General features: G+C 49.3%; 1 protein-coding gene across 1 annotated transcript in view; it reads left to right on the forward strand.

The window, feature by feature from the left end:
• Positions 1–25,439, forward strand: part of DKK3 (dickkopf WNT signaling pathway inhibitor 3) — a 136,259-nt gene that overhangs the window by 17,601 nt on the left and 93,219 nt on the right. Inside the window, exons 3-4 of the mRNA XM_063946427.1 lie at positions 686–814; positions 1,055–1,126. Coding sequence (XP_063802497.1) covers positions 686–814; positions 1,055–1,126 — 201 coding nt within the window. The remainder of the gene's footprint in view (positions 1–685; positions 815–1,054; positions 1,127–25,439) is intronic.

A 25,439-nucleotide genomic window follows, 5' to 3' on the forward strand; every position in this document is an offset into this window, starting at 1 on the left:
TCGCACCGCAGCGATAAACCGCTGCGTGCAAACGGGTCGGAATGACCCCCAATGTACATTGTGCTGCAAAAGGAGCCTCCGTGGCCTCTTGAGGAGGAGGCAGGGCCAACAGACACAGCACCTTCTGTGTACCTAACATATTTGCCACCTGGGGTGGGTCCTTCATTTGGCACACAGTATGCCCTAAAGTGCCCCCCCCCCCCCCCCTCAAATGCCCCAGCACAGGTGATGGCACTCAGTGCCCCATTTTTGCCCTCTTTAACCCTTGGATGAGATCTATTAATCTGCTATGACCGCATCAGGGGGTCTATTTACTAAGCCTCGTACGAAGATAAAGTGAACAGAGATAAAGTACCAGCCAATCAGCTCCTAACTGCCATGTCACAGGCTGGGTTTGAAGAATGACAGTTAGGAGCTGATTGGCTGGCACTTTCTCCAAGGCTTAGTAAATAGACCCCTATCTCTAACAGGCCTATTAATCGTGTGGCTATGTTTTAACCTCTCAGAAATCTGTATTTGAATATATTATTTAATGATAGGAGTTCGTACATGTGTCAGCTCTGTGCTAGTATTATAGTCATAACACTTTGATTTGCTCTTTGGACGTGAATGATTGTGAGCTGACGTATATCACCGCGCAGAATTCCGCGCAGTCTCTGTATGTAACCGATGCGCTTTATTTCAGATAGAGGCCGAGAAGATCTCGTCGGACAGGGTGGCCTTCGAAGACCTCCCTCCCAATTTTCATAATGAAACGATAACTGAGAAGAAGATTGGAAATGACACCATACTGATCCGGGAGCAGATTGATAAGGTACCGCCGAGAGCAGGGGAACCTATGGCTGCTTACATGATCTATACGGGGTGTAGTCTATTTATAGACATATAGTGGGTCATATGTAAGCAGGTGAGGATTTCAGTCTCTATGAAGTGTCTTCTGCCTTGTTCCGTGTTGAAACGCGTGTGTAATCCCCGTTAACATGTAATGTGGTAATTGTTAGTCACCGTGTACATGTCCGCTGGCTGGGATCATATCATTGTTATTTCTCTGCAGAAAACCGACAACAGAACAGGATCAACCTATATTTCTGTTGTATCAGAGCTGAAGAGCGGGAACATGGACAACGTAAGTCTCCATTGCACGTGTATGTGCGGCCAATGCTATACAGGTGAAACTCAGAAAATTAGAATATCGTGCAAAAGTTCATTTATTTCCGTAATTCAGCTTAAAAGGTGAAACTAATATATTATATAGACTCATTACATGCAAAGTGAGATGTTTCATGCCTTTATTTGTTATCATTTTGAGGATTGTGGTTTACAGCTTAAGAAAACCCCAAATCCAAAATCACTGAAAATTAGAATATTACATCAATTCAATAAAAAAGGATTTTAGATACAGAAATGTCGGCCCTCTGAAAAGTATAATCATACTCAGTACTTGGTTTGGTTCCCTTTTGCATGAATTACTGCCTCAATTTATTTATTAATTTATTAACAGTTTCTTATATAGCGCAGCAAATTCCGTTGTGCTTTACAATTTAAAATAACAATAATAAACTGGGTGATAACAGTCATAGAGGTAGGAAGGCCCTGCTCGTAAGCTTACAATCTATAGGAAAATAGGCATGGATATACAAGGATAGGTGCTATCTATCGCATAGTTGTCCACCAGATTGCAAAGGTTCTTGGTGGGCTGTATGATATGGTCACACAGCAATGATGAACCAGGGTCGAGAAGAAGGATGAGAAGATGTGAGGATATGTGTGGACTGTGCAGAGTGGATGTAATTTGATAGGAAGGTTTATGAAAGTTATGTGAGCGGTTCTGGAATTTGATATGCTTGCCTAAAGAGGTGAGTTTTCAGGGAACACTTGAAGGCTTGGAGACTAGAGGAGAATCTTATTGTGTGTGGTAGGGCATTCCACAGAGTGGGTGCGGCCCAACGAAAGTCCTGCAATCGTGAGTGGGAGCGAGTAATGAGCGTGGATGAGAGACGCATGTCTTGTGAAGAGGTCGGGTTGGGAGATATTTTGAGATAAGCGAAGTGATGTACGTTGGTGTAGTTTGGTTAATGGCCTTGTGTGTGAGTAAAAGTATTTTATATTGAATGCGGTAGAATACAGGTAACCAATGGAGGGACTGACAGAGCTGATCTGCAGACTATGAACGTCTAGCGAGGAAGATAAGCCTCGCCACTGCATTCAGAATGGATTGTAATGGTGAGAGTCTCGCATTTGGGAAGACCAGTTAGGAGACTATTGCAATAATCAATGCGGGAGATAATGAGAGCGTGGATTAGAGTTTTAGCAGTGTCTTGTGTAAGGAATGGTCGTATTTTGGATATGTTTTTTAGATGCATGTAACATGATCTTGAGACAGATTGAATGTGGGGAACAAAGGACAGATCAGAGTCAAGGATGACACCTAGGCAGCGAGCTTGTGGGGTAGGGTAGATAGTCGAGTTTTCAACAGTGATAGAGATATCAGGTTGGTACCTACTATTGGCCGGTGGAAATATAATTAACTCTGTCTTTGAAATATTCAGTTTGAGGTGGCGAGATGTCATCCAGGATGAAATGGCAGAAAGGCATTCAGTGACACGGTCCAGTACAGATAGGGACAAGTCAGGGGAGGATAGGTAGATTTGAGTATCATCTGCGTACAGATGATACTGAAAACCAAAAGAGCTGATTAGTTTACCATGAGATGAGGTATAGATAGAGAAAAGCAGAGGAGACAAGACTGAGCCTTGCGGTACTCCAACTGAAAGAGGTAGCGAAGAGGAGGTAGATTCAGAGAAGCGAACACTGAAGGAGCGATTAGATAGGTAGGATAGGAACACAGAAAGGGCTGTGTCTTTAAGACCTAGGGATTGTAGTGTCTGTGTGAGAAGAGAGTGGTCTACAGTGTCAAATGCAGCAGATAGATCTAGAAGAATAAGTAGTGAGTAGTGGCCTTTAGACTTCGTAGTGACCAAATCATTAACCACTTTAGTCAGTGCTGTCTCTGTGTAATGTTGGGAATGGAAGCCTAACTGAAGTGGGTCCAACAAAGTGTATGAGTTAAGAAAGTGTGTGAGTCGAGTGTAGGCAAGTCTCTCAAGTAGCTTAGAGAGACAAGGGAGCTGAGAGATAGGGTGGTAGTTTGAGAGAGAGTTAGGGTCAGAATTTTTTTTTTTTTAAATGGGAGTAATCACTGCATGCTTGAAGAGTGAAGGAAAAATACCAGTAGAGAGAGAGAGATTAATGTGGTGTGGCATGGATTCTATCAGCCGGTGGCATTGCTGAGGTGTTATGGAAGACCAGGATGCTTCAATAGCGGCGCTCAGCTCTTCTGCATTGTTCCGTCTCATGTCTCTCATCTTTCTCTTGGCAATGCCCCATAGATTCTCTATGGAGTTCAGGTCAGGCGAGATTGCTTGCCAATCCAGTACAGTAATCCCAAATCCCAGGGTCATTGAACCAGGTTTTGGTACTTTTGGCAGTGTGGGCAGGTGCCAAGTCCTGCTGGAAAATGAAGTCAGCATCTCCATCTCTTGTCAAGCCGCTCCTGAACAACAAACAACATCAGAAGAGTCTTACCTGGGCTAAAGAAAAAAAGAACTGGTCTGTTGCTCAGTGGTCCAAAGTCCTCTTTTCTGATGAGAGCAAATTTTGCATCTCATTTGGAAACCAAGGTCCCAGAGAATGGAGGAAGAATGGAGAGGCACACAATCCAAGATGCTTGAAGTCCAGTGTGAAGTTTCCACAGTCTGTGTTGATTTGGGGATCCATGTCATCTGCTGGTGTTGGTCCACTGTGCTTTTTTAAGTCCAGAGTCAACACAGCCATCTACCAGGACATTTTAGAGCACTTCATGCTTCTTCAGCAGACAACCTTTATGGAGATGCTGACTGCATTTTCCAGCAGGACTTGGCAACTGCCCACACTGCCAAAAGCTGGTTCAATGACCGTGGGATTACTGTGCTGGATTGGCCAGCAAACTCGCCTGACCTGAACCCCATAGAGAATCTATGGGGCACTGCCAAGAGAAAGATGAGAGACATGAGACGGAACAATGCAGAAGAGCTGAAGGCCGCTATTGAAGCATCCTGGTCTTCCATAACACCTCAGCAGTGCCACAGGCTGATAGAATCCATGCCACACCGCATTGAGGCAGTAATTCATGCAAAAGGGCCCAAACCAAGTACAGAGTACATATGATGATTATACTTTTCAGAGGGCCGATATTTCTGTATCTAAAATCCTTTTTTTATTGATTTTATGTAATATTCTAATTTTCTGAGATTTTGGATTAGGGGGTATCGTAAACTGTAAAACACAATCATCAAAATTCTAACAAAAAGGCATGAAATATCTCACTTTGCATGTAATGAGTCTATATAATATATTAGTTTCACCATTTGCACGATATTCTCATTTTCTGCGTTTCACCTGTATATCACAGGCTGCGTAACCTTTATCTGACACTCTGCCCATTAAGCAGTGCCTACATATCCCCTATTAGTTCTGATAAAGTACGGGTTGCTATGGGTTACAGCACTGTGTTGCTTAATGCCATTTTTAAATCCAAAGAAATGTGCTGTGCGGTATGCGGTGTATCTGTATGATGAAGCCAGTAACGTTGCTGAAGGTGTTACTATGTTTGGTGGTGGCGATGATTTTGATGATGGTGGTGGTGATGAAGATGAGGGTGGTGATGATGAAGCGTACACTTAATGTGCACCTGTCACTTGCACGCCGGCCATGCAGCAGTTTGTATATTCCTGGGATTGTAGTCCATACAGTCACAAGAAGCCAATGGCCTCAAAGTTGGTAGAGGTATGGCATGTTCCACCAGCAGCAGGGAGGTCATCACATGATGCAGATGTAGGAGGGGAGGGAGGCACGGTGCAGAGATTGGGCAGTGGAGGTATAGCATGTTCCACCAGTAGCAGGGAGGTTATCACATGATGCAGATGTAGGAGGGGAGGGAGGCACGGTGCAGAGATTGGGCAGTGGAGGTATAACATGTTCCACCAGTAGCAGGGAGGTTATCACATGATGCAGATGTAGGAGGGGAGGGAGGCACGGAGCAGAGATTGGGCAGTGGAGGTATAGCATGTTCCACCAGTAGCAGGGAGGTTATCACATGATGCAGATGTAGGAGGGGAGGGAGGCACGGTACAGAGATTGGGCAGTGGAGGTATAGCATGTTCCACCAGCAGCAGGGAGGTTATCACATGATGCAGATGTAGGAGGGGAGGGAGGCACGGTGCAGAGATTGGGCAGTGGAGGTATGGCATGTTCCACCAGCAGCAGGGAGGTTATCACATGATGCAGATGTAGGAGGGGAGGGAGGCACTTGCAGAGATTGGGCAGTGGATGTATAACATGTTCCACCAGTAGCAGGGAGGTTATCACATCATGCAGATGTAGGAGGGGAGGGAGGCACGGTACAGAGATTGGGCAGTGGAGGTATAACATGTTCCACCAGTAGCAGGGAGGTTATCACATGATGCAGATGTAGGAGGGGAGGGAGGCACGGTGCAGAGATTGGGCAGTGGAGGTATAACATGTTCCACCAGTAGCAGGGAGGTTATCACATGATGCAGATGTAGGAGGGGAGGGAGGCACGGTACAGAGATTGGGCAGTGGAGGTGTAGCATGTTCCACCAGTAGCAGGGAGGTTATCACATGATGCAGATGTAGGAGGGGAGGGAGGCACGGTACAGAGATTGGGCAGTGGAGGTATAGCATGTTCCACCAGTAGCAGGGAGGTTATCACATGATGCAGATGTAGGAGGGGAGGGAGGCACGGTGCAGAGATTGGGCAGTGGAGGTATGGCATGTTCCACCAGTAGCAGGGAGGTTATCACATCATGCAGATGTAGGAGGGGAGGGAGGCACGGTACAGAGATTGGGCAGTGGAGGTGTAGCATGTTCCACCAGTAGCAGGGAGGTTATCACATGATGCAGATGTAGGAGGGGAGGGAGGCACGGTGCAGAGATTGGGCAGTGGAGGTATAACATGTTCCACCAGTAGCAGGGAAGTTATCACATGATGCAGATGTAGGAGGGGAGGGAGGCACGGTGCAGAGATTGGGCAGTGGAGGTATAACATGTTCCACCAGTAGCAGGGAGGTTATCACATGATGCAGATGTAGGAGGGGAGGGAGGCACGGTGCAGAGATTGGGCAGTGGAGGTATGGCATGTTCCACCAGTAGCAGGGAGGTTATCACATGATGCAGATGTAGGAGGGGAGGGAGGCACGGTGCAGAGATTGGGCAGTGGAGGTTTAGCATGTTCCACCAGTAGCAGGGAGGTTATCACATGATGCAGATGTAGGAGGGGAGGGAGGCACGGTACAGAGATTGGGCAGTGGAGGTATAATATGTTCCACCAGTAGCAGGGAGGTTATCACATGATGCAGATGTAGGAGGGGAGGGAGGCACGGTGCAGAGATTGGGCAGTGGAGGTATAACATGTTCCACCAGTAGCAGGGAGGTTATCACATGATGCAGATGTAGGAGGGGAGGGAGGCACGGTGCAGAGATTGGGCAGTGGAGGTATGGCATGTTCCACCAGTAGCAGGGAGGTTATCACATGATGCAGATGTAGGAGGGGAGGGAGGCACGGTGCAGAGATTGGGCAGTGGAGGTTTAGCATGTTCCACCAGTAGCAGGGAGGTTATCACATGATGCAGATGTAGGAGGGGAGGGAGGCACGGTACAGAGATTGGGCAGTGGAGGTATAATATGTTCCACCAGTAGCAGGGAGGTTATCACATGATGCAGATGTAGGAGGGGAGGGAGGCACGGTGCATAGATTGGGCAGTGGAGGTATAACATGTTCCACCAGTAGCAGAGAGGTTATCACATGATGCAGATGTAGGAGGGGAGGGAGGCACGGTGCAGAGATTGGGCAGTGGAGGTATGGCATGTTCCACCAGCAGCAGGGAGGTTATCACATGATGCAGATGTAGGAGGGGAGGGAGGCACGGTACAGAGATTGGGCAGTGGAGGTGTAGCATGTTCCACCAGTAGCAGGGAGGTTATCACATCATGCAGATGTAGGAGGGGAGGGAGGCACGGTGCAGAGATTGGGCAGTGGAGGTATAACATGTTCCACCAGTAGCAGGGAGGTTATCACATGATGCAGATGTAGGAGAGGGGAGGGAGGCACGGTGCAGAGATTGGGCAGTGGAGGTATGACATGTTCCACCAGTAGCAGGGAGGTTATCACATGATGCAGATGTAGGAGGGGAGGGAGGCACGGTACAGAGATTGGGCAGTGGATGTATAACATGTTCCACCAGTAGCAGGGAGGTTATCACATGATGCAGATGTAGGAGGGGAGGGAGGCACGGTACAGAGATTGGGCAGTGGAGGTGTAGATGTTCCACCAGTAGCAGGGAGGTTATCACATGATGCAGATGTAGGAGGGGAGGGAGGCACGGTGCAGAGATTGGGCAGTGGAGGTATAACATGTTCCACCAGTAGCAGGGAGGTTATCACATGATGCAGATGTAGGAGGGGAGGGAGGCATGGTACAGAGATTGGGCAGTGGAGGTATGGCATGTTCCACCAGTAGCAGGGAGGTTATCACATCATGCAGATGTAGGAGGGGAGGGAGGCACGGTACAGAGATTGGGCAGTGGAGGTGTAGCATGTTCCACCAGTAGCAGGGAGGTTATCACATCATGCAGATGTAGGAGGGGAGGGAGGCACGGTGCAGAGATTGGGCAGTGGAGGTATAACATGTTCCACCAGTAGCAGGGAGGTTATCACATGATGCAGATGTAGGAGGGGAGGGAGGCACGGTGCAGAGATTGGGCAGTGGATGTATAACATGTTCCACCAGTAGCAGGGAGGTTATCACATGATGCAGATGTAGGAGGGGAGGGAGGCACGGTGCAGAGATTGGGCAGTGGAGGTATGGCATGTTCCACCAGTAGCAGGGAGGTTATCACATGATGCAGATGTAGGAGGGGAGGGAGGCACGGTACAGAGATTGGGCAGTGGAGGTGTAGCATGTTCCACCAGTAGCAGGGAGGTTATCACATGATGCAGATGTAGGAGGGGAGGGAGGCACGGTACAGAGATTGGGCAGTGGAGGTGTAGCATGTTCCACCAGTAGCAGGGAGGTTATCACATGATGCAGATGTAGGAGGGGAGGGAGGCACGGTACAGAGATTGGGCAGTGGAGGTGTAGCATGTTCCACCAGTAGCAGGGAGGTTATCACATGATGCAGATGTAGGAGGGGAGGGAGGCACGGTACAGAGATTGGGCAGTGGAGGTATAACATGTTCCACCAGTAGCAGGGAGGTTATCACATGATGCAGATGTAGGAGGGGAGGGAGGCACGGTGCAGAGATTGGGCAGTGGAGGTATGGCATGTTCCACCAGTAGCAGGGAGGTTATCACATGATGCAGATGTAGGAGGGGAGGGAGGCACGGTGCAGAGATTGGGCAGTGGATGTATAACATGTTCCACCAGTAGCAGGGAGGTTATCACATGATGCAGATGTAGGAGGGGAGGGAGGCACGGTACAGAGATTGGGCAGTGGAGGTGTAGCATGTTCCACCAGTAGCAGGGAGGTTATCACATGATGCAGATGTAGGAGGGGAGGGAGGCACGGTACAGAGATTGGGCAGTGGAGGTATGGCATGTTCCACCAGTAGCAGGGAGGTTATCACATGATGTAGATGTAGGAGGGGAGGGAGGCACGGTACAGAGATTGGGCAGTGGAGGTGTAGCATGTTCCACCAGTAGCAGGGAGGTTATCACATGATGCAGATGTAGGAGGGGAGGGAGGCACGGTACAGAGATTGGGCAGTGGAGGTATGGCATGTTCCACCAGTAGCAGGGAGGTTATCACATGATGCAGATGTAGGAGGGGAGGGAGGCACGGTACAGAGATTGGGCAGTGGAGGTTTAGCATGTTCCACCAGTAGCAGGGAGGTTATCACATGATGCAGATGTAGGAGGGGAGGGAGGCACGGTACAGAGATTGGGCAGTGGAGGTATAACATGTTCCACCAGTAGCAGGGAGGTTATCACATGATGCAGATGTAGGAGAGGGGAGGGAGGCACGGTGCAGAGATTGGGCAGTGGAGGTATAGCATGTTCCACCAGTAGCAGGGAGGTTATCACATGATGCAGGTGTAGGAGGGGAGGGAGGCACGGTACAGAGATTGGGCAGTGGAGGTATAGCATGTTCCACTAGTAGCAGGGAGGTTATCACATGATGCAGATGTAGGAGGGGAGGGAGGCACGGTGCAGAGATTGGGCAGTGGAGGTATAACATGTTCCACCAGTAGCAGGGAGGTTATCACATGATGCAGATGTAGGAGGGGAGGGAGGCACGGTGCAGAGATTGGGCAGTGGAGGTATAACATGTTCCACCAGTAGCAGGGAGGTTATCACATGATGCAGATGTAGGAGGGGAGGGAGGCACGGTGCAGAGATTGGGCAGTGGAGGTATAACATGTTCCACCAGTAGCAGGGAGGTAATCACATGATGCAGGTGTAGGAGGGGAGGGAGGCACGGTACAGAGATTGGGCAGTGGAGGTATGGCATGTTCCACCAGTAGCAGGGAGGTTATCACATGATGCAGATGTAGGAGGGGAGGGAGGCACGGTGCAGAGATTGGGCAGTGGAGGTATGGCATGTTCCACCAGTAGCAGGGAGGTTATCACATGATGCAGATGTAGGAGGGGAGGGAGGCACGGTACAGAGATTGGGCAGTGGAGGTATAACATGTTCCACTAGTAGCAGGGAGGTTATTACATGATGCAGATGTAGGAGAGGGGAGGGAGGCACGGTGCAGAGATTGGGCAGTGGAGGTATAACATGTTCCACCAGTAGCAGGGAGGTTATCACATGATGCAGATGTAGGAGGGGAGGGAGGCACGGTGCAGAGATTGGGCAGTGGAGGTATAACATGTTCCACCAGTAGCAGGGAGGTTATCACATGATGCAGATGTAGGAGGGGAGGGAGGCACGGTGCAGAGATTGGGCAGTGGAGGTATAACATGTTCCACCAGTAGCAGGGAGGTTATCACATGATGCAGATGTAGGAGGGGAGGTATGTATAGTACGGGGATTGGGCAGTGGAGGTTTGACTTGTTCCATAGGTCGGATGGGAGCTGCAGCATGATGCAGACATGGGGGTTTATTTACTAAAGTCACGATTTTGTCCGAGTTTTTTTTTTTTTTCTAAGTGTCATCTCGGGAATTTACTTAGCACAAATATCGGCAGTGTTGGGGCTATTCAGAATGGTTTTCACGGCAGAGGGCAGAAATATGAATGAATAGACCATCGGTCAAACGAGGCTGTTTCTTCATACAACACGGGAATTTACTATTCATTCGTATTTTGGTGTTTGTCCCTGAATGTTCAGTTGCGGTTGTATTATTTTGCTAATCGTAAAAAAAAAGCAGCAAAAAAATAAACCTGCTTTTTCCAGGCGGGGAGGGGAGGGAGGCACGGTGCAGAGATTGGGCAGTGGAGGTAACTCCACTCCTCCAGGGTACCCCAGCCAGAGGTGACTAGTTGGGGGGGTAATGCCACGGCCGCAGGGACCTATATTAAAGTGTCCCCCGGCTGTGGCATTATCTCTCTGACTAGTAGAGCCCAGTGCTGGTTTAAAAAAATACGGGGGACCCCTACATCTTTTGTCCACCGTATTTTTGGAACCAGGACCGGACGCAGAGCCCTGTGCTGGTTGATTAAATATGGGGGGACCCCAGTCATTTTTTACCCTGTATTTCTCTATCGTCCTAGTGGATGCTGGGGTTCCTGAAAGGACCATGGGGAATAGCGGCTCCGCAGGAGACAGGGCACAAAAAGTAAAGCTTTTAACCATGTGGTGTGTACTGGCTCCTCCCCCTATGACCCTCCTCCAAGCCTCAGTTAGGTTTTTGTGCCCGGCCGAGAAGGGTGCAATCTAGGTGGCTCTCCTAAAGAGCTGCTTAGAAAAAGTTTAGCTAGGTTTTTTATTTTACAGTGATTCCTGCTGGCAACAGGATCACTGCAGCGAGGGACTGAGGGGAGAAGGAGTCAACTCACCTGCGTGCAGGATGGATTGGCTTCTTGGCTACTGGACATCAAGCTCCAGAGGGACGATCACAGGTACAGCCTGGATGGTCACCGGAGCCGCGCCGCCGGCCCCCTTGCAGATGCTGAAGACAGAAGATGGTCCAGAATCGGCGGCAGAAGACTCCTCAGTCTTCTTAAGGTAGCGCACAGCACTGCAGCTGTGCGCCATTGCTCCCAGCACACTTCACACGGCAGTCACTGAGGGTGCAGGGCGCTGGGGGGGGGCGCCCTGGGCAGCAATGAGAAACCTTTTTTAGGCATAAAATACCTCACATATAGCCTCCGGGGGCTATATGGAGATATTTAACCCCTGCCTGAATCCATTGAAGAGCGGGAGACGAGCCCGCCGAAAAAGGGGCGGGGCCTATCTCCTCAGCACACGGCGCCATTTTCCTCTCACAGCTCCGCTGGTCAGGAAGGCTCCCAGTCTCTCCCCTGCACTGCAAACAGGGTAAAACAAGAGAGGGGGGGCAAAATTGTGGCATTATATATATTTAAAGCAGCTATATAGGGAGCACTTATTATAAGGCTATCCCTGTCATATATAGCGCTTTTGGTGTGTGCTGGCAGACTCTCCCTCTGTCTCCCCAAAGGGCTAGTGGGGTCCTGTCTTCGTTTAGAGCATTCCCTGTGTGTCTGCTGTGTGTCGGTACGCGTGTGTCGACATGTATGAGGACGATATTGGTGTGGAGGCGGAGCAATTGCCAAATATGGGGATGTCACCTCCTAGGGGGTCGACACCAGAATGGATGCCTTTATTTATGGAATTACGGGATAGTGTCAACACGCTAAAGCAGTCGTTTGACGACATGAGACGGCCGGACAATCAATTAGTGCCTGTCCAGGCGCCTCAAACACCGTCAGGGGCTGTAAAACGCCCTTTGCCTCAGTCGGTCGACACAGACCCAGACACAGGCACTGATTCCAGTGGTGACGGTGACGAATCAAACGTATTTTCCAGTAGGGCCACACGTTATATGATTTTGGCAATGAAGGAGGCGTTACATATAGCTGATACTACAGGTACCACTAAACAGGGTATTATGTGGGGTGTGAAAAAACTACCTATAGTTTTTCCTGAATCAGAAGAATTAAATGAGGTGTGTGATGAAGCGTGGGTTGCCCCCGATAAAAAAAAAAAAAAATGCTAATTTCAAAGAAGTTATTGGCTTTATACCCTTTCCCGCCAGAGGTTAGGGCGCGCTGGGAAACACCTCCTAGGGTGGACAAGGCGCTCACACGCTTATCAAAACAAGTGGCGTTACCCTCTCCTGAGACGGCCGCACTTAAAGATCCAGCAGATAGGAGGATGGAAAATATCCAAAAAAGTATATACACACATACAGGTGTTATACTACGACCAGCTATAGCGACAGCCTGGATGTGCAGTGCTGGAGTAGCTTGGTCAGAGTCCCTGATTGAAAATATTGATACCCTGGATAGGGACAATGTTTTACTGTCTTTGGAGCAAATAAAGGATGCATTTCTTTATATGCGTGATGCACAGAGGGATATCTGCACGCTGGCATCACGGGTAAGTGCTATGTCCATTTCGGCCAGAAGAAGTTTATGGACGCGACAGTGGTCAGGCGATGCGGACTCAAAACGGCATATGGAAGTTTTGCCGTATAAAGGGGAGGAGTTATTTGGAGTCGGTCTATCGGATTTGGTGGCCACGGCTACAGCCGGGAAATCCACCTTTTTACCTCAAGTCACTCCCCAACAGGAAAAGACACCGACTTTTCAACCGCAGCCCTTTCGTTCCTTTAAAAACAAGAGAGCAAAGGGATATTCATATCTGCCACGAGGCAGAGGAAGGGGGAAGAGACAGCAACAGGCAGCTCCTTCCCAGGAACAGAAGCCCTCCCCCGCTTCTACAAAAGCCTCAGCATGACGCTGGGGCTTCTCAAGCGGACTCGGGGGCGGTGGGGGGTCGTCTCAAGAATTTCAGCGCGCAGTGGGCTCACTCGCAGGTAGATCCCTGGATCCTGCAGATAATATCTCAGGGGTACAGGTTAGAACTAGAGACGTCTCCACCTCGCCGTTTCCTGAAGTCTGCTTTACCAACGTCCCCCTCCGACAGGGTGACGGTCTTGGAAGCCATTCACAAGCTGTACTCTCAGCAGGTGATAGTCAAAGTACCCCTTTTACAACAGGGAAAGGGGTATTATTCCACTCTATTTGTGGTACCGAAGCCGGACGGCTCGGTAAGACCTATTCTAAATCTGAAATCCCTGAACCTGTACATAAAAAAGTTCAAGTTCAAGATGGAGTCACTCAGAGCGGTGATAGCGAACCTGGAAGAAGGGGACTTTATGGTATCCTTGGACATCAAGGATGCGTATCTCCACGTCCCAATTTACCCCTCACACCAGGGGTACCTCAGGTTCGTCGTACAAAACTGTCACTATCAGTTTCAGACGCTGCCGTTTGGATTGTCCACGGCACCTCGGGTCTTTACCAAAGTAATGGCCGAGATGATGATTCTTCTTCGAAGAAAAGGCGTGTTAATTATCCCATACTTGGACGATCTCCTGATAAGGGCAAGGTCAAGAGAACAGCTAGAGATGGGAGTAGCACTGTCTCAAGAAGTGCTAAAACAGCACGGGTGGATTTTGAATATTCCAAAATCCCAGTTAATTCCGACAACATGTCTGCTGTTCCTAGGGATGATTCTGGACACGGTTCAGAAAAAGGTATTTCTCCCGGAGGAAAAAGCCAAGGAGTTATCCGAACTTGTCAGGAACCTCCTAAAGCCAGGAAAGGTGTCTGTACATCAATGCACAAGAGTCCTGGGAAAAATGGTGGCTTCTTACGAAGCAATTCCATTCGGCAGATTCCACGCAAGAATTTTCCAGAGGGATCTGCTCGACAAATGGTCAGGGTCGCATCTTCAGATGCACCGGCGGATAACCCTGTCTCCAAGGACAAGGGTATCTCTTCTGTGGTGGTTGCAGAGCGCTCATCTATTGGAGGGCCGCAGATTCGGCATACAGGATTGGATCCTGGTGACCACGGACGCCAGCCTGAGAGGCTGGGGAGCAGTCACACAAGGAAGAAACTTCCAGGGAGTGTGGTCGAGCCTGGAAACGTCTCTTCACATAAACATTCTGGAACTAAGAGCAATCTACAATGCTCTAAGTCAGGCAGAACCTCTGCTTCTAGGAAAACCGGTGTTGATCCAGTGGGACAACATCACGGCAGTCGCCCATGTAAACAGACAGGGCGGCACAAGAAGCAGGAGAGCAATGGCAGAAGCTGCGAGGATTCTTCGCTGGGCGGAGAATCATGTGATGGCACTGTCAGCAGTATTCATTCCGGGAGTGGACAACTGGGAAGCAGACTTCCTCAGCAGACACGACCTTCACCCGGGAGAGTGGGGACTTCATCCAGAAGTTTTCCACATGCTTGTAACCCGTTGGGATAGACCAATGGTGGACATGATGGCGTCTCGCCTCAACAAAAAACTGGACAGGTATTGCGCCAGGTCAAGAGACCCGCAGGCAATAGCTGTGGACGCGCTGGTAACGCCTTGGGTGTACCAGTCGGTGTATGTGTTTCCTCCTCTGCCTCTCATACCAAAGGTATTGAGAATTATAAGGAAAAGAGGAGTAAGAACGATACTAGTGGCTCCGGATTGGCCAAGAAGGATTTGGTACCCGGAACTTCAAGAGATGATCACGGACGATCCGTGGCCTCTACCTCTGAGAAGGGACCTGCTTCAGCAAGGTCCCTGTCTGTTTCAAGACTTACCGCGGCTGCGTTTGACGGCATGGCGGTTGAACGCCGGATCCTAAAGGGAAAAGGCATTCCGGAAGAAGTCATTCCTACTTTGATTAAAGCAAGGAAGGAAGTAACCGCGAAACATTATCACCGCATTTGGCGAAAATATGTTGCGTGGTGCGAGGATCGGAGTGCTCCGACGGAGGAATTTCAACTGGGTCGATTCCTGCATTTCCTGCAATCAGGATTGTCTATGGGTCTCAAGTTGGGATCTATTAAGGTTCAAATTTCGGCCCTGTCAATATTCTTCCAAAAAGAATTGGCCTCAGTTCCTGAGGTCCAGACTTTTGTTAAGGGTGTACTGCGTATACAGCCCCCTGTAGTGCCTCCAGTGGCACCGTGGGATCTAAACGTAGTTTTAGATTTCCTCAAATCCCATTGGTTTGAACCACTAAAAAAGGTGGATTTGAAATATCTCACATGGAAAGTGTCCATGCTACTAGCCCTGGCTTCAGCCAGGAGAGTGTCAGAACTGGCGGCTTTATCTTACAAAAGCCCATATCTAATTTTCCATTCGGATAGGGCAGAACTGCGGACGCGTCCGCATTTTCTCCCTAAGGTGGTATCAGCGTTTCACCTGAACCAGCCTATTGTAGTGCCTGCGGCTACAAGCGACTTGGAGGACTCCAAGTTGTTGGACGTTGTTAGAGCTTTAAAAATATACATTTCAAGGACGGCTGGAGTCAGAAAATCTGACTCGCTGTTTATACTGTATGCACCCAACAAGCTGGGTGCTCCTGCTTCTAAGCAGTCGATTGCTCGTTGGATTTGTAGCACAATTCAACTTGCACATTCTGTGGCAGGCCTGCCACAGCCTAAATCTGTTAAGGCCCATTCCACAAGGAAGGTGGGCTCATCTTGGGCGGCTGCCCGAGGGGTCTCGGCATTACAACTCTGCCGAGCAGCTACGTGGTCGGGGGAGAACACGTTTGTAAAATTCTACAAATTTGATACCCTGGCAAAAGAGGACCTGGAGTTCTCTCATTCGGTGTTGCAGAGTCATCCGCACTCTCCCGCCCGTTTGGGAGCTTTGGTATAATCCCCATGGTCCTTTCAGGAACCCCAGCATCCACTAGGACGATAGAGAAAATAAGAATTTACTTACCGATAATTCTATTTCTCGGAGTCCGTAGTGGATGCTGGGCGCCCATCCCAAGTGCGGATTATCTGCAATAATTGTACATAGTTATTGTTGCCTTCATCGGGTTATTGTTGTAGGAAGCCATCTTTCAGAGGCTCCTCTGTTATCATACTGTTAACTGGGTTTTAGATCACAAGTTGTACGGTGTGATTGGTGTGGCTGGTATGAGTCTTACCCGGGATTCAAGATCCTTCCTTATTGTGTACGCTCGTCCGGGCACAGTACCTAACTGAGGCTTGGAGGAGGGTCATAGGGGGAGGAGCCAGTACACACCACATGGTTAAAAGCTTTACTTTTTGTGCCCTGTCTCCTGCGGAGCCGCTATTCCCCATGGTCCTTTCAGGAACCCCAGCATCCACTACGGACTCCGAGAAATAGAATTATCGGTAAGTAAATTCTTATTTTTTTCAATCAGGACCGGCTCAAAGAGCCTGAGGCTGGTTATGCTTAGGAGGGGGGACCCCACGCAATTTTATTTTTTATTTTTAACCCATTCACACCCCTTCCCACTGATAGGCATGCACGGATCTCACTGATCTATGCATGCCTATCAGAATACGGATAAAAAAAAAGGAGGTCTATTTGAAAACTGCTTTTTTTCCAAATTCAAACATTTCCCGGCAGTGTTTGGCTATTGCCGGCAGTGATTGTGAATACGAATTCTTAGTAAATTACTGAGCTGTATAAAATAACAGGCGTGTTTGACTGATGGTGTATTCATTCGTATTTATGAACTCTGCTGTTAAAACAAATACGAATGTCCTCATCGCTGCCGAGATTTCTGTTTAGTAAATTCCCAAGATGACACTTTGAGAAAAAAATAAAAAATCGAACAAAATCGGGAGCTTAGTAAATATACCCCAGGGAGTCAGTTTGGCAGAGTGCAGAGATGGTGGAAGGGCAGGTCAGTGTTGCACGGGGTAGAGACGGGGAGTCAGTTTGGCACAGTGCAGAGATGGTGGAAGGGCAGGTCAGTGTTGCACGGGGTAGAGACGGGGAGTCAGTTTGGTACAGTGCAGAGATGGTGGAAGGGCAGGTCAGTGTTGCACGGGGTAGAGACGCGGAGTCAGTTTGGCACAGTGCAGAGATGGTGGAAGGGCAGGTCAGTGTTGCACGGAGTAGAGACACGGAGTCAGTTTGGCACAGTGCAGAGATGGTGGAAGGGCAGGTCAGTGCAGAGATGGTGGAAGGGCAGGTCAGTGCAGAGATGGTGGAAGGGAAGGTCAGTGTTGCATGGTGTAGAGACGGGGAGTCAGTTTGGCACAGTGCAGAGATGGTGGAAGGGCAGGCCAGTGTTGCACGGTGTAGAGACGGGGAGTCAGTTTGGTACAATGCAGAGATGGTGGAAGGGCAGGCCAGTGTTGCACGGTGTAGAGACGCGGAGTCAGTTTGGCACAGTGCAGAGATGGTGGAAGGGCAGGTCAGTGTTGCACGGTGTAGAGATGCGGAGTCAGTTTGGCACAGTGCAGAGATGGTGGAAGGGCAGGTCAGTGTTGCACGGTGTAGAGATGCGGAGTCAGTTTGGCACAGTGCAGAGATGGTGGAAGGGCAGGTCAGTGTTGCACGGTGTAGAGATGCGGAGTCAGTTTGGCACAGTGCAGAGATGGTGGAAGGGCAGGTCAGTGTTGCACGGTGTAGAGATGCGGAGTCAGTTTGGTACAATGCAGAGATGGTGGAAGGGCAGGCCAGTGTTGCACGGTGTAGAGACGCGGAGTCAGTTTGGCACAGTGCAGAGATGGTGGAAGGGCAGGTCAGTGTTGCACGGGGTAGAGACGCGGAGTCAGTTTGGCACAGTGCAGCGATGGTGGAAGGGCAGGTCAGTGTTGCACGGTGTAGAGATGCGGAGTCAGTTTGGCACAGTGCAGAGATGGTGGAAGGGCAGGCCAGTGTTGCACGGGGTAGAGACGCGGAGTCAGTTTGGCACAGTGCAGAGATGGTGGAAGGGCAGGCCAGTGTTGCACGGTGTAGAGATGCGGAGTCAGTTTGGCACAGTGCAGAGATGGTGGAAGGGCAGGCCAGTGTTGCACGGTGTAGAGACGCGGAGTCAGTTTGGCACAGTGCAGAGATGGTGGAAGGGCAGGTCAGTGTTGCACGGAGTAGAGACACGGAGTCAGTTTGGCACAGTGCAGAGATGGTGGAAGGGCAGGTCAGTGCAGAGATGGTGGAAGGGCAGGTCAGTGCAGAGATGGTGGAAGGGAAGGTCAGTGTTGCACGGTGTAGAGACGGGGAGTCAGTTTGGCACAGTGCAGAGATGGTGGAAGGGCAGGCCAGTGTTGCACGGTGTAGAGACGGGGAGTCAGTTTGGCACAGTGCAGAGATGGTGGAAGGGCAGGCCAGTGTTGCACGGTGTAGAGATGCGGAGTCAGTTTGGCACAGTGCAGAGATGGTGGAAGGGCAGGTCAGTGTTGCACGGTGTAGAGATGCGGAGTCAGTTTGGCACAGTGCAGAGATGGTGGAAGGGCAGGTCAGTGTTGCATGGTGTAGAGATGCGGAGTCAGTTTGGCACAGTGCAGAGATGGTGGAAGGGCAGGTCAGTGTTGCACGGTGTAGAGATGCGGAGTCAGTTTGGCACAGTGCAGAGATGGTGGAAGGGCAGGTCAGTGTTGCACGGTGTAGAGATGCGGAGTCAGTTTGGTACAATGCAGAGATGGTGGAAGGGCAGGCCAGTGTTGCACGGTGTAGAGACGCGGAGTCAGTTTGGCACAGTGCAGAGATGGTGGAAGGGCAGGTCAGTGTTGCACGGGGTAGAGACGCGGAGTCAGTTTGGCACAGTGCAGTGATGGTGGAAGGGCAGGTCAGTGTTGCACGGGGTAGAGACGCGGAGTCAGTTTAGCACAGTGCAGAGATGGTGGAAGGGCAGGTCAGTGTTGCACGGTGTAGAGATGCGGAGTCAGTTTGGCACAGTGCAGAGATGGTGGAAGGGCAGGCCAGTGTTGCACGGGGTAGAGACGCGGAGTCAGTTTGGCACAGTGCAGAGATGGTGGAAGGGCAGGCCAGTGTTGCACGGTGTAGAGATGCGGAGTCAGTTTGGCACAGTGCAGAGATGGTGGAAGGGCAGGCCAGTGTTGCACGGTGTAGAGACGCGGAGTCAGTTTGGCACAGTGCAGAGATGGTGGAAGGGCAGGTCAGTGTTGCACGGGGTAGAGACGCGGAGTCAGTTTGGCACAGTGCAGAGATGGTGGAAGGGCAGGTCAGTGTTGCACGGTGTAGAGACGGGGAGTCAGTTTGGCACAGTGCAGAGATGGTGGAAGGGCAGGTCAGTGTTGCACGGTGTAGAGACGGGGAGTCAGTTTGGCACAGTGCAGAGATGGTGGAAGGGCAGGTCAGAGTTGCACTGGGTAGAGACGTGGAGTCAGTTAGGCACAGTGGAGAGTTGTATGGAAATATGTACAGAGAAGGGTTGGTTTGGCCCTGGGTGTGCGTGTGCATTTCTATGCTTGCAGTGACAGCTTAAGCAAGATAAACATGATGCATGGAATAAAATATTTGTTTTGTTATTTGAATTAAAAGTTAATACAAGAAATAGACTTTTTGAATTTTTGGTATCTGTGTTTAATTAACAGAATAGAAGAGAGGGTGTCAGGGGGATGATGAGAGGGTCCCAGGGGCCATGGTATAAGGGGATGTGGTTATGCAACAGGCACTCCGGATTCCGGAGGTCACCATGCCTACTCCGGATTCTTGAGCGCTCAAAATGCCGGCAGTCAGAATGCCTACCCACAAGGTCTCGTCCCACTTGTGGGTGTCTACGGGGATGGTATGCTGACCGCCAGGATCCCGGCAGACGGCAACGCGTTCCCAACCCCAGGGGAAAGACGACAGGGCTCTGCAGGAGGAAGGGGGGGATGAGATGATCTCAGTGGACAGGGTGCCGGGGGGGGGGGGGGGGGGGGGAGACTAGAGGGTTCTAGGGGGCAGGGTGCCAGGGGAGAGAGGAGCGAAATCCCAGAGTAGGAAGATAGAGAGATGATGCTTAGGAGGGGAGAGGAGAGGGTGGCAGTAGAAACTGGAGAGTATGACAGAAGAAATAGTCTGGGGACAAGGAGCTAGAAGAGAGAGAGGAGGGGGATGGGTGCATTAATGACAGGGAATTGCTGTGAGGTGACCCTGACCAGCAAACATACTGTACTTTGGGCATTTTCCAGTTTCAACTAAGAATTCTAAGAAAACATTTTTTTGGAGCTGCATCTGAAAAACAGCATACCGTACCTAATTACTCCGTGTAATAAAAAAATGTTCCTAATGAACACTGAAGTGATGTGACAAGCTCTGCTGGTTTCTGTTGGGTTCTGCCGGTTTCTGATGGGCTTTGCCGGTTTCTGTTTAGCTCTGCCAGTTCCTGTTGGGCTCTGCCGGTTCCTGATTGGCTCTGCTGGTTTCTGTTGGGCTCTGCTGGTTTCTGTTGGGCTCTGCTGGTTCCTGTTGGGCTCTGCCGGTTCCTGTTGGGCTCTGCCGGTTTCTGTTGGGCTCTGCCGGTTCCTGTTGGGCTCTGCCGGTTCCTGTTGGGCTCTGCCGGTTTCTGTTGGGCTCTGCCGGTTCCTGTTTGGATCTGCCGGTTCCTGAGTGGCTCTGCTGGTTTCTGAGTGGCTCTGCTGGTTTCTGTTGGGCTCTGCCGGTTCCTGTTGGGCTCTGCCGGTTCCTGATTAGCTCTGCCGGTTCCTGATTGGCTCTGCTGGTTTCTGTTGGGCTCTGCCGGTTCCTGTTGGGCTCTGCCAGTTCCTGTTGGGCTCTGCCGGTTCCTGTTGGGCTCTGCCGGTTTCTGTTGGGCTCTGCCGGTTCCTGTTGGGCTCTGCTGGTTTCTGTTGGGCTCTGCTGGTTTCTCTGCTAATGTATGTTGGACGCTGTTTAGGATTGGCCAGACCCCAGTTGTGATCACTATTCTGGCTCTGCCGGTTGAGGTCTATATCAGCTTTTTTGGAACTGGCAAATGGTCACTATCTGGTTTATGTCGGTCTCTGCGTGTACATTGGTGGCCATTACTGGTATTGTGGGAAGCTGCTGGTATCTGGTATGTATAATATGCTGGTCATTACGCAGGCTACATAATATAGAAATAGCCGTACACTGTGTCCAGATCTTCTTGACTAAACCTCTAAATATTCCAATCTACAGGTGTTCCGTCGCAGTAGGAATATAACTTAAATTGCCGTTGTCGATATTCTCTCTTAGAAGGTTTCGTGGAGCAATACTTGCAGCTCATGCTGGAAAAGCTGGGCTGAAAAACACTGAATCTGTTCATCTGAAATAATCCAATATGGAAACTTTGGTTCTAAATTCTAACAGTTTTTTTTTTAAAGAACTTTAATTCAGATAAGAAAATAAACTGCTTCAATAAAAAGTCTGAGAAGTAAAAGTGTTCCTCATTTTCCTCTGATTCTGTGTTACATTCAGGTATGGCGTGGTCAGTATGTAGCATCATCCTACATGTTTAGAGGTACCCGGCTCTTAGCGCAATCATTCAGTCATGCCTATTGTTGGTACGAGTGCAGAAAAGTGGGGACTGTATTGTCCTGGCATGCACAGACTGGCAGCAAATCTCGGCAGTGCCCCGTGACCTCTGTCCTTTCTGACCTAAAGCCATTATTTCCTCCAATGGTTAAATGTCTCTGTAATGGATGTGGTTATTTTCTGCTAGGTAGCTGCAGTGGGAGTATGTGAAGGTTTTCCAAATACCCTGATATGTTGGGCAGAGCAATAGTTTCCATTCATTGGGGTATCATGTAGGTAGAGTCATATTATATTTCCACCGGCCAATAGTAGGTACCAACCTGATATCTCTATCACTGTTGAAAAGTCGACTATCTGCCCTACCCCACAAGCTCGCTGCCTAGGTGTCATCCTTGACTCTGATCTGTCCTTTGTTCCCCACATTCAATCTGTCTCAAGATCATGTTACATGCATCTAAAAAACATATCCAAACTACGGCCCTCATTCCGAGTTGATCGGTCGCAAGGCGAATTTAGCAGAGTTACACACGCTAAGCCGCCGCCTACTGGGAGTGAATCTTAGCTTCTTAAAATTGCGACCGATGTATGCGCAATATTGCGATTACTAACTACTTAGCAGTTTCAGAGTAGCTCCAGACTTACTCTGCCTGTGCGATCATTTCAGTGCTTGTCGTTCCTGGTTGACGTCACAAACACACCCAGCGTTCGCCCAGGCACTCCCACCGTTTCCCCGGCCACTCCTGCGTTTTTTCCGGAAACGGTAGCGTTTTCAGCCACACGCCCCTGAAACGCCGTGTTTCCGCCCAGTAACACCCATTTCCTGTCAATCACATTACGTTCGCCGGAGCGAAGAAAAAGCCGTGAGTAAAAATACTTTCTTCATAGTAAAGTTACTTGGCGCAGTCGCAGTGCGAACTTTGCGCATGCGTACTAAGCGGATTTTCACTGCGATGCGATGAAAAATACCGAGCGAACAACTCGGAATGAGGGCCTACGACCATACCTTACACAAGACACTGCTAAAACTCTAATCCATGCTCTCATTATCTCCCGCATTGATTATTGTAATAGTCTCCTGACTGGTCTTCCCAAAACGAGATTCTCACCATTACAATCCATTCTGAATGCAGCTGCGAGGCTAATCATCCTCGCTAGACGTTCATCGTCTGCAGATCCGCTCTGTCAGTCCCTCCATTGGTTACCTGTATTCTACCGCATTCAATATAAAATACTTTTACTCACACACAAGGCCATTAACCAAACTGCACCAACTTACATCACTTCGCTTATCACAAAATATCTCCCAACCCGACCTCTTTACTCTTCACAAGACATGCGTTTCTCATCCACGCTCATTACTCGCTCCCACTCACGATTGCAGGACTTTCATTGGGCTGCACCCACTCTGTGGAATTCCCTACCACGTACAATAAGACTCTCCTCTAGTCTCTAAACCTTCAAGCGTTCCCTGAAAACTCACCTCTTCAGGCAAGCTTATCAAATTCCAGAACCGCTCACATAACTTTCATAAACCTTCCTATCAAATTGCATCCACTCTGCACAGTCCACACATATCCTCACATCTTCTCATCCTTCTTCTAGACCCCGGTTCATCATTGCTGTATGACCATATCATACAGCCCACCAAGAACCTTTGCAATCTGGTGGACAACTATGCGATAGATAATACAGAGAGCATCCTAGTGACCACTGTACAATACAGAGAGCATCCCACTGAAAGCCTTAAAATACAGAGAGTTTCCACCATATAATATAGAGAGTATACTACTGACCAATATGCTGTAGAGGAAGCATCCTAGTGACTGGCATCTGATCAGCATACAACATGAGATTATCATATTGCTCATTGTTCAATACATATTGCATCCCAGTGAATACCTTTCAATAGAAAGAGCATGCCACATGGAATATTGTAGTGACCATCATACACTTCAGAGCGTATCCTAGTAACTGCTGTAAATGTGGAGAGTATCCAAGCAACTACAATAACATTCAGAAAGCAGCTCCGTGACCACCATACAATAGAAAGTATCCTGCTGTCACACAATACAGAGAGCATCTTAGTTACCACCATACAATACAGAGACCATATCTGCAATATAATGCAGAGTAACCTAGTCTCTTGCATCCAAAACACTGAGCCTTCTAGTGTTAGTTTTACTGAAAGCACCGGAGTTACTGTAATGCAATACAATACAATACAGAGAGCATCCTAGCGACTTCTATACAATGCTGAGTGCAATATGAGAAAATAGAAAATTCTAGTGACTGCTATACAATACAGAGAGCAATCCTGTCACTTGTTGTGCAATGCATACTACATCCTAATTACCGCCATACCATACCTCCCAATTTTAAAGGGACAATCACAAGGCAAAACCATATTTTGTAAGTGATTGTCCCTTTAAAAAACCCGTCAGAGATCGGCCAGCAATCCGCACTCAGGTGATCTCGGACTCAATTACATCCTGCCGAATGTTCCTGACTGTGAGATGCATCCGCATGGTTTCATGCATGTGGCCACTCTCACTGGTTTTCTGTCCACAGCTGCAACCGTCAGTGGTAGCACAGGCACATATAGAGACCCCATTCTGGGTGCAAGAGATCGGTCTGAAACATGCCTCCTTTTACCCTACGCGTGGCTCAGGATAGCGTGAACTCTGTCTGTGCACTAGAACCCTCCCGTATAACCGCCACAAAATTGTTCTCATGCCTGACTCTGCACATTTCTTGGATGCAGGGAGCTAATGAAGGTGTGTGCATGGCACAGCGCTGGCATAGTTGGCAAATAACAGCATCTTTGCCTTGGGTACAGCTCAGAATCTGGCAAATTACCAGCAGCCCTTCTGCCAAAAGTCTAAGGGCTTAGCTGAAAGATCGGTACCCTCAAACCCCATTCCTGTGTTGCACTACTTCATATTAGGAACATGCCTAGAGATGGCTTTCCATCCCTAGCACAGCGACTGCTTTCTAGGCAAGCCACAGCACCCAGTTAACTGCAAAACGTGGATCGAGGTTTACACGGCAAGACAGCTCATAGACTGGATCCAGTACTCCCAGGTCAGACAGTCCAGATGCATACCACATATGGGTACGACCAACTGACCACAGTACATTGATTTCTAATCAGCCCAATAGTTATTTGGTTCAGACGATAGCATTCCTCATAAATGAAACAGACATCATCTGCTAAGTGTTCCTGAGCCTGTTCCTCTACACGAGGTTCTGCTGCTCCACTGCCCTTCATGCTCCAACTAAACTCTTCATGAAGAGTCTGAAGTTTGAAAGTTCATACTGGACCCATGCAGGGGCTCAATGATAGTCCAGACCAGCACCCACCAGCGAATAATCTCATTCTTGCCAGACCTGGCAGTATCAAAGCCTAATCCAAAAATCCATGGGATCTATGTACTAAGCCTTGGATGAACATAAAGTGGACAAAGTACCATCCAATCAGCTCCCAACTGTCACTTTTCAAACACAACCTGTGACATGGCAGTTAGGAGCTAATTGGCTGGTACTTTTTCTCCATCCAAGGCTTAGTAAATAGACCCCATATCTTTCCTTGAACATTACCTTTATCCGGCCATATTTTCCTTTAACTACTCATCTCTTTTATTTCTATATACCTACTGTAGTTTTATGCTTTAAAGGGGGAGAGATATAGATGAGTTGCCGGTCCCTGCTGTATGGAACTGACATCCCATATGGGAGGGTGAGAAGTCAGTTGGCATGGCATGGTGCACAGATCTGGGGAGGTATGGCATGGTGCACAGATCTGGGGAGGTATGGCATGGTGCACAGATCTGGGGAGGTATGGCATGGTGCACAGATCTGGGGAGGTATGGCATGGTGCACAGATCTGGGGAGGTATGGCATGGTGCACAGATCTGGGGAAGTATGGCATGGTGCACAGATCTGGGGAGGTATGGCATGGTGCACAGATCTGGGGAGGTA

Source organism: Pseudophryne corroboree, chromosome 11, assembly GCF_028390025.1.
Source record: "Pseudophryne corroboree isolate aPseCor3 chromosome 11, aPseCor3.hap2, whole genome shotgun sequence".
Taxonomy (NCBI): Eukaryota; Metazoa; Chordata; class Amphibia; order Anura; family Myobatrachidae; genus Pseudophryne; species Pseudophryne corroboree.